The sequence below is a fragment of the Ascaphus truei genome, chromosome 14 (genome assembly GCF_040206685.1).
Source record: "Ascaphus truei isolate aAscTru1 chromosome 14, aAscTru1.hap1, whole genome shotgun sequence".
In the NCBI taxonomy this organism is placed as follows: Eukaryota; Metazoa; Chordata; class Amphibia; order Anura; family Ascaphidae; genus Ascaphus; species Ascaphus truei.
This window is the reverse complement of record NC_134496.1, coordinates 18,983,585-18,993,463: the sequence shown is the minus strand read 5'-3', so window position 1 is coordinate 18,993,463 and position 9,879 is coordinate 18,983,585. Positions and strand designations below refer to the sequence as shown.

Here is a 9,879-nt window from a genome sequence, read left to right as displayed (position 1 = left end):
AGTGGAAGAGAAAGAAGAAAAGATTAAGAAACAAAGACTGTAAATGTTTACAAAGAATCAGTCTATATACCACAACTGTAATGTGTACGCACACGCACACAATGTATATACCTTGCATAAAAATATACACAGCATATGTACACAGTTCATGCATATTTAATGTAGAGACAATGTGTAAAAATCTTTTATTTCTCTACTAGTGTATTAATACAGTAATCGGAAATTAGCATCGTACAATTTCCTGCCGTTCCCATTAACCCTTTCCCTCCCCCTCCCCTTAATACCATAGTGAATTAATGGCAGTGATATGTTTAACCTCTTAAACACACAGCAGATATAAAAACAAAAAGGCAAATATACATCTTTTGAAACCATTTTTGGGAGTTTTTTTTTTTTATATATATATATATAAACACTGGCTGATATTTCCCCCGACTGCGGAAGAATCGCCCCCTCATTCTCACGACGCCAGTACAACTACTTTTTATTTGCACACCTATATGTCCCCTTTCCTTTCGCAGAGTGATTTATTGTAGGAAACATTCCTCTCCTTCCTGTTTTTGAAGCCGAAATCATTCTATAAATACCGACCGCAGGGCCAAGGTGCTCCATAAATGCAGTTTTGGGACAGTACTGCTAAATTGACATTACTGTGCAGCTGACAACAAAACTGCAATTATTACAGAGCACATTTTTTAAAGAAGCAATTACAATAGAGACTGTGTGTGTGTTTTAACTGAAATTGCTCAATTCATTTATTCTACACGTCACAAGATCTCATGGCGCAGTTAAAACTCTGCTAATTGGTTCCTTTTCAATAATATGGCAAAAAAACAAGAACACCCCATGAAAAGGATTAGTATTGTTACTTGCAGATATCTGGCCAGGGAGGGGTTAAGTAACAATCTACAGGGCTCGAGCACGGGAGGGGTTACACATGTGGGGCTCATGATGCTTACTTATATGGGAATCAATGGCCAGGAGTGCAGGGATCACGGGCAGAGTGTGACCCCGGGTGGCTGATTCAAGCACTGCACAGGCAGTCCTATTTCTGGGGACTACGTTCCCTCCCGAGCGTCACTTAACCCCTTCCCGAGCGTCACTTAACCCCTCCCCTGCCAGAGCGTCACCTCTACCAAAGCACTTTGCAGATACGCATCAAGGCTTATACAGATATGATACAGTATCAACTTTGCCCCCCCCCCCCAAACGTTTCCCGTCTTAACCCCTTCAGTCCCGCAGAGCGGCCAGCAAAGCATCCCTCTGCAATCGGTTCATGCCTCGCAACAACTATCCATAGGAAAACTGGCCTGACTATTTCCTTTAGCACAACATTACTCAGAAAAAACCCTGCAACGTCTCATTTGAATCCAGCACTTGACACGTTAGAAGTGTTTACTGTGGACAGGGTTTACATCGGCTAAATAAAAAGACCGGAAATTAAAATACAAATAATGAAGATAGAAGCCGTGAAAATCAACCATGCTGAAAAAGAACAAGGAAGAAGCTGGCACTGGAACAGGAACCGGAGAGGTTTGGGGTTATAAATAGAGGAAAAGAACAGAGGCAAAAATCCCAGGGAAAGGTTCAGTGTTTTAACCCTTCTGGTGCTGTATGGGGAAAAGGCCACATCCACACTGTATAACTTCATTCATTTTTATTTGCGGAATATTTTTACTCAACTCTCCTCCCCCCAATCATCTTGCATGTCCCCCAAACCTTGTTTATTCACCCCCACGGTCACGTCACACACAGTTAGGCAGAAGACGAGGCTTCTGGGTAGCGAGAAGCATGTCACAGCCTCCTATCCCCCCCCTAATTATGTGGATTTCCCAGAGCCCATTCCAACAAACAGCTACATTTTATGACAGATATTTCAGAAGAGATTTGTTGTTTTTTTTTTTTTTTAGCAACACAGGCTATATTTGCAAAGCTGTTCGAAGAAAAGAAAAAAAAAAACAGATCTTACAGGGTCAGTACCTCCACTGTGCACCAACTGCAGTGACATGTTTAAGGGGTCACATCTGGGTGACTTAAAACAACAAAAACTGGCACCTATTTCACATCATTATTCAGTCCCTTTGCAAACATGGTGAAAGGAGGCTTAGGAGGGGTTCGATTTGCTCCGCCTGCTCCTTTTTCTCACTGTATAGACAAAGCTCCCCCCCCCTTATCTTCACTGGCTCACTGATAAGGCCTGGGTGGCTCAAGAGTAAACACTATTTATTTATGTTTAAGCAAAAACTTCCACAGTTTAGAGGCCCTGAAGAAATACAATAAGTAATGAATTTTTCTAGGAAACCAAAAGCAGACAATTGTTTGCTTTTAGCATGGTTAGATTCATTTAAGGAAGCCCATTTGATTGTTAAATTCTTTACAAAAAGTTGTGTTTTTTTTTAGCCGGCTGAGTGAGACTGCAACTTTAACTGGCGATAAAAAAAAAACTGGACCGCGTGTCCGAGTGCTCTCTTCTAAAGGAAACCATAGAATATTTTGCAAGTGTAAAAAGACCTAAAATAGACATTTTCTTGCGCTGCCGCTCACTAATAGGGACTGAGCTGGCTACAGCGATGCTTTAAATCCAGAGATTTTCTACGCATATTATTCTGCCCACTTTCTTGCCATATTAAGTAATATAGATAAACCCTGTATGATTAAATTTTCATTTTGGGATTGCGATCAAGGATCGTAGTGGAAACAAGATATATAAGCCTAGGACACTGCATTTAGTTCTTAATAAAAGCAGACGACACACCCAGATTCAAGATCGTTTTTCCTGTAACTTAATAACTTTGTGGGTTTAATATATTTTTCAAGAGTAATAGATATCAATGAAATAATCCCTCTAAATCCTCCCGAGTAATGGACTTGGTGGTTTCCCTGTGTGCCGCCATGTTCCGCGTCTCTGCGGTTACCTCCCGCGATGTCATGCATGGCTCTGTCTGTGACAGCAGGATGGGGAGTATTTGAAAAGAGCCGGATTTGAACATGACGTTCTCATTTCACTCAAGAGTTTCTTTAGGTAGCAGTAAATAAAAATATCACTGGTGAGCACATTCCCGTGTCTCAGACAGGCCTGCCTTTCCCCATTATCTCTTAGCGACAGTGCTTCCACTGCAGCCAGGGATTCTGAGAAATGAACTCCAAATAAGCACAGTGTCACTTTTTGCTTCAAATCCACTTAAACATGGAGCCCTATAAACTTATGCGTGCCGCATTACACAGCTTTTCAGCACAGCCTGGGTTAAAGAAGCGCAAGATTCAAATAAGAAGAGGCCTTAAAGTGTTAGGCTGCAGCTTGCCTGTGAGCTTAAATACTGTATGTGCTGGGATTATTTCATTTAGTTTTCAATTACATCATTTGATTTTTTGGGGGGATCTTCCCTAATATAAAGAAGAAACTATTAGGCTTATCTTGTTTGCAGCTGCCCAAAGCCAGGGGAGAAAAAATAAAAAAAAAGGGATGGCTGTGGGTGGCTGGAATGCGTTTTATACTGAATGTCTAAGCACGGCTGAAAATCGGATTATTTTGTTTTTTAATTGAATAGTCTAAAATGTACAAATACTCAAGGTTTTGGAACGTTCTTAAGAGAGTTCTACTCTCAATGATTTTAAGCCCCAAAATATTATTTTAAAACTGCGGAGGATTCTGAGGGTGTCGGCTGCCTTTGATATTACAGATCACCCTGCTGTGGCTAATTGCACACGCACAAATACTTCACCCAACACACACAGCTCCGAGGCAAATACACAGCACAGTAACCCGGGGCCTGAAACACACTGCTGACCTATACATAATATTGTATGTGTATTAAGCAAAATGTCCTTATTCATTGTATTTGATCTCCAGTGCCGGTTTCTCAACAGTCTATAATGGCTGATTTTCTCTCTGTCTATTTTCATTAAACATGCAGAGTTGGTTTTAAGGACAATTACTCTACCGTACGGTTTGCAGTGCTGCCTTTCTCCTGGTCTTACATGCAAAATGATATCTATATAATATTTATACACTCGCTTGCACACACATACGTGTGTACAGTATGTATATTAATTTCATACACCAACATCTAATTCCCATGTGTGCGCGCATCCTGTTTTTCTCTCCCCACTCATGGGTTATACACCCACACACTGCTCTTTCTGAGAACTTTCTAGGGAAATTAGTGGATTTTAGAAATGTAATATTTTTGCCAAAGTATGTACTGTGCTGCACATGTATATAAAAACAAAGGGATAGAGGATAAGCAAACCAAAAATGTGGCCGAAATGCAATAAAATACATTTTTGGGGGCAAATGTTTGGTGTCTATCCCTGATATTTTTGTACAGTATCTTCTAGGTACGCTGATAGTAGCACCCTCATCTATACCAGGTAAGTGTGCCCCATAGATACATACGCTGATCAGTTTACCACAGACCCCTCTGTCATTGAAGAACTTCCATTTTAAAGAAAGCACTGAGCCCCCTAACCCCGTCACATTTTTAGTGGCGATCTCATAAGATATCAGCAGATGTGGCCCCTGAAATGGGAGTATCAAACACCACGGCGTGTCCCTTATCCACAGCTTTTGTTAGGGGCCGACACCTTAGGCCTGTAATATAGAGCGCACTGTTGTGCGGCCTAGCGCTGTAACGTCATAGCCACGCCTCTAGCCACGTGCGTCACCGCTTCCCCTGTACAAACACTGTGCGCGCTCCCGCACCAGCGCGCACTATATTACAAGCCTTAGAGGGGACATCGATGCTATGACCCAGGCTGGACCTTAAAAAGTGCACAGTGGGGGGCCAGGGAAAGAGTTTGTACAAGGAAGTGATGGGGACAATGAAAGTAGCTTTACACAAATGTATGTGTGTACATACACATAATATATACACACACAAATTTGTGTTATATAGATATATACTACACGCACGCACATACATACGCATATGCATATATACATATATACATACACACCCGTTTATTCGTGGACAGCTATAAGTGGGACCGCACCATTAAAACCCCCCGTTCCATTTGATGAGGGGTCCACCCCCTGCTCCTGAGGCTACCGAGGGTCGTGGTGGGATCAGAGTGTCCTCCCTCCAGACCTCACCCCTGTGCTGACTGCAAGGACCCGTCAGGAATTCTGGTTCTGGTAAATTGAGGCTTTGTCCTTCAGAAGATCCAGGCACAAGTGACAACTCCAACTTCCTATATGGGGGAGGGGAGAATAGGGAGAGGCGTGTGAGAATAAGGAGAGGCGTGTGAGAATAAGGAGAGGCGTGTGAGAATAAGGAGAGACGGGTGAGAATAAGGAGAGACGGGTGAGAATAAGGAGAGGCGTGTGAGAATAAGGAGAGGCGTGTGAGAATAAGGAGAGGCGTGTGAGAATAAGGAGAGACGGGTGAGAATAAGGAAAAAGACTGACAGAAGGAGGGGGCGTGACATGCACCCAGGCACGGTGGGGGGGGGGGGGGGGGGGGGGGGCGGGACGACACGCACCCAGGCACGGTGGGGGGGGGGGGGGGGGGGCGGGACGACACGTGCCCAGGCACGGTGGGGGGGGGGGGGGGGGGGCGGGACGACACGCACCCAGGCACGGTGGGGGGGGGGGGGGGGGGGCGGGATGACACGTCCCCAGGCACGGTGGTGGGAGGGGTGGACGACACGCCCCCAGGCACAGGGGAGTGAGGGGGGGACACACGCCCCCAGGCACAGGGGAGGGAGGGGGGGACGACACGCCCCCAGGCACAGGGGGAGGGAGGGGACGACGACGTGCCCCCAGGCACAGGGGAGGGGAGTGGGGGACGACACGCCCCCAGGCACAGGGGAGGGAGGGGGAGACGACACGCCCCCTGGCACAGGGAAGGGAGGGGACGACGACACGCCCCCAGGCACAGGGGAGGGAGGGGGGGACGACACGCCCCCAGGCACAGGGGGAGAGAGGGGGGACGACACGCCCCCAGGCACAGGGGAGGGAGGGGGGACGACACGCCCCCAGGCACAGGGGAGGGAGGGGGGACAACACGCCCCCAGGCACAGGGGAGGGGGGATGACAACACGCCCCCAGGCACAGGGGTGGGAGGGGGGGGATGACAACACGCCCCCAAGCACAGGGGTGGGAGGGGGGGGATGACAACACGCCCCCAGGCACAGGGGGTGGGAGGGGGGGATGACAACACGCCCCCAGGCACAGGGGTGGGAGTGGGGGGATGACAACACGCCCCCAGGCACAGGGGTGGGAGGGGGGGGGATGACAACACGCCCCCAGGCACAGGGGTGGGAGGGGGGGGGGATGACAACACGCCCCCAGGCACAGGGGTGGGAGGGGGGGGGATGACAACACGCCCCCAGGCACAGGGGTGGGAGGGGGGGATGACAACACGCCCCCAGGGCACAGGGGTGGAGGAGGGGGGGGGATGACAACACGCCCCCAGGCGTGTGAGAATAAGGAGAGGCGTGTGAGAATAAGGAGAGGCGTGTGAGAATAAGGAGAGGCGTGTGAGAATAAGGAGAGACGGGTGAGAATAAGGAAAAAGACTGACAGAAGGAGGGGGGGCGAGACATGCACCCAGGCACGGTGGGTCGGGGGCGGGGGGGCGGGACAACACGCACCCAGGCACGGTGGGGGGCGGGGGGGGCGGGACGCACGCACCCAGGCACGGTGGGGGGGGGGGGGGCGGGACGGACACTTCCCCAGGCACTGTGGTGGGAGGGGTGGACGACACGCCCCCAGGCACAGGGGAGGGAGGGGGGGGACGCGCCCCCAGGCACAGGGGAGGGAGGGGGGGGACGACGCGCCCCCAGGCACAGGGGAGTGAGGGGGGGGGGATGCGCCCCCAGGCACAGGGGAGGGAAGGGGGGACGACACGCCCCCAGGCACAGGGGAGGGGAGGGGGGGGACGACGCGCCCCCAGGCACAGGGAGGGAGGGGGGGACGACACCCCCCAGGCACAGGGGAGGGAGGGGGGGACGACACCCCCCAGGCACAGGGAAGGGAGGGGGGGACGACACGCCCCCAGGCACAGGGGAGGGAGGGGGGGACGACACGCCCCCAGGCACAGGGGAGGGAGGGGGGGACGACACGCCCCCAGGCACAGGGGAGGGGAGGGGGGGGACGACACGCCCCAAGGCACAGGGGAGGGAGGGGACGACGACACGCCCCCAGGCACAGGGGAGGGAGGGGACGACGACACGCCCCCAGGCACAGGGGAGGGAGGGGGGACAACACGCCCCCAGGCACAGGGGAGGGAGGGGGGATGACACGCCCCCAGGCACAGGGGAGGGAGGGGGGATGACAACACGCCCCCAGGCACAGGGGTGGGAGGGGGGGGGGGGATGACAACACGCCCCCAGGCACAGGGGTGGGAGGGGACGACACGCCCCCAGGCACAGGGGAGGGAGGGGGGGACAACACGCCCCCAGGCACAGGGGAGGGGAGGGGGGATGACAACACGCCCCCAGGCACAGGGGTGGGAGGGGGGGGATGACAACACGCCCCCAGGCACAGGGGTGGGAGGGGGGGGATGACAACACGCCCCCAGGCACAGGGGTGGGAGGGGGGGGATGACAACACGCCCCCCAGGGCACAGGGGTGGGAGGGGGGGGATGACAACACGCCCCCAGGCACAGGGGTGGGAGTGGGGGGATGACAACACGCCCCCCAGGCACATGGGAGGGAGTGGGGGACGACAACATGCCCCCCAGGCCCCGGGGAGGGAGGAGGGGGATGACGACATGCCCCATGCACGGGGGAGAGAAACGCCCCCAGGCAGGTGATGGGGAGGAAGCACCGGTGCCTCATTACTCACCCTCCGGGGGGCTCAGCCATAGGGGGGGAGAGGCAGTACATGTGATAGCCACGGTCACAGTCATCACAGAACAGCAGCTGATCCTACAAGGAGAACAGATAGGGAGCTAAGCACACCTCTGGGAGTGGTACACAAGGGACACATTGACTAGCCCCCAACCCAGGTCCCCTCTAGGGGGGTGGACACCGAGACACACCGCCCAGCCACTCTCTGAAAGTGTGGGCACAGCCTGGTACCACTAGGGTTAGCACAGGGACACAAAGCCTGGCACCTCTACGGTTAGCACAGGGACACACAGCCTGGCACCACAAGGGTTAGCACAGGGACACACAGCCTGGCACCACTAGGGTTAGCACAGGGACACACAGCCTGGCACCACTAGGGTTAGCACAGGGACACACAGCCTGGCACCACTAGGGTTAGCACAGGGACACACAGCCTGGCACCACTAGGGTTAGCACAGGGACACACAGCCTGGCACCACTAGGGTTAGCACAGGGACACACAGCCTGGCACCTTTCGGGCTGGGCACATTGAAGAGTAGATGGACACCTCTAGGACTGGCGAGGCGCAGGTATACCTCCGGGTTACTCACGTCATTCTCAGAGGTCCCACAGATGTTGCAGCACTTGCACTCGATACACTGCCAGCGGTAAGTCTTTACCGCGGCCATCATCACCGGCGTGAACTGCAGACAGGAGGGGTGTCCTGTGAGTGGGCAGAAGAGAGAGACCGTGCGACGGAGTTCACAATTATGTTTGTAAATGATATGTTTGCATCATCGATATATACATACACACACGTATGCATTTCCACACATGTACATATATACACGTGTGAATAGATGTATGGAAGTACAACCCCCAACCCTCTCCCTCCCACCTACCCGAGCCCCGCAGTCTGAGACCCTCACATTGGTGGGTGATCAGTACGTCACGCGTCCCACATACCCGAGCGGCCGCAGTCTGAACAGGACACCAGCTCCTCTGGCTGGCTGGTTTTCTTGTTGATCTTGGAGTCTCCAAGGCAGAAGTCGCAGTAATTGTTGGGTAGGGCAAGACCGTCCGGGCCCTTCTTGGCTGGGGAGGAGGGAAGGGGGATAGGGGGGGAAGGGGGAAAAGAGGTTATGGAAAGGAAGAGAGACAGGGGGCGGGCTCGGAGAGGCGGGGGAGAGAGAAGAAACCGGTAGAAAAAGAAAGAGAACAGAAGAACGAGGAAAGAGAGAAGCACAAGGTGACCGGAATGAAGAGGTCGGTGCTGCTGCAGCGGGGAGGTGGTGGAGGGGGAGAGGAGGTAGTACAGTGGGAGGGGAGGTAGTACAGGGGGAGAGGAGGTGGTGGAGGGGGAGAGGAGGTAGTACAGTGGGAGGGGAGGTAGTACAGGGGGAGAGGAGGTGGTGGAGGGGGGAGAGGAGGTAGTACAGTGGGAGGGGAGGTAGTACAGGGGGTGGGGAGGCGCTGGTGACACTGTCTCCTTACATTTCTGCTCCTCTGGTCTCTGCATGATGGGGGTGGGAGGTTGGGAATCCTCCTTCTCTTCTGCGCCTGGGCCCTCCTCCTCGGCGAGGTGAGAGTGCGCATAGTGATAGCTCAGGCCAGGCCTGTTCTTGTAGCGTTTGCCGCAGACTGAGGGAGAGAAGGGCATGGGAGAGCAGGAATGTGAGGGTTGGGGGGCAATGGGGTGGAGGGGGAGAGATCAGGGAATGTGGTGTGGGGGAAATGTGGTGGTGGGGGGCACAGAGAATGGTGAGAGCGGGACGGAGAGAGCGGGACGGAGAGAGGGCGGAGGGAGGAGAGGAGAGAGGGAGAGAGGGCGGAGAGGGAGAGAGGGCGGGAGGGAGAGAGGGCGGGAGGGAGAGAGGGCGGGAGGGAGAGAGGGCGGGAGGGAGAGAGGGCGGGAGGGAGAGAGGGCGGGAGGGGAGAGAGGGGCGGGGAGGGAGAGAAGGGCGGGGAGAGGGGGAGAGAGGAGGGGCGGGGAGGGAGAGAGGGCGGGAGGGAAGAGAGGGCGGGAGGGAGAGAGGGCGGGAGGGAGAGCGGCGGGAGGGAGAGAGCGCGGGAGGGAGAGAGCCGGACGGTGCGCAGGGGGGGAG

At 53.8% G+C, this 9,879-nt stretch overlaps 1 protein-coding gene across 8 annotated transcripts in view; it reads right to left on the bottom strand.

Moving 5' to 3' along the window:
• Positions 1 to 403: 403 nt before the first annotated feature.
• DPF2 (double PHD fingers 2) overlaps positions 404 to 9,879 on the bottom strand; it is a 24,958-nt gene continuing 15,482 nt past the window's right edge. For 2 of the 8 annotated variants that reach the window (XM_075569964.1, XM_075569965.1), the window contains 5 exons: positions 9,269 to 9,415; positions 8,741 to 8,869; positions 8,386 to 8,498; positions 7,791 to 7,873; positions 404 to 5,186 (listed from right to left, as the gene is read on the bottom strand). In XM_075569964.1, the coding sequence (XP_075426079.1) occupies positions 5,117 to 5,186; positions 7,791 to 7,873; positions 8,386 to 8,498; positions 8,741 to 8,869; positions 9,269 to 9,415 (542 nt within the window). In that variant the 3' untranslated portion in view covers positions 404 to 5,116. Of the gene's footprint in view, positions 5,187 to 7,771; positions 7,874 to 8,370; positions 8,499 to 8,676; positions 8,870 to 9,268; positions 9,416 to 9,879 lie in introns of those variants that run through there. The other 6 variants (XM_075569958.1, XM_075569960.1, XM_075569959.1 and 3 more) reach the window with 4 other exon arrangements.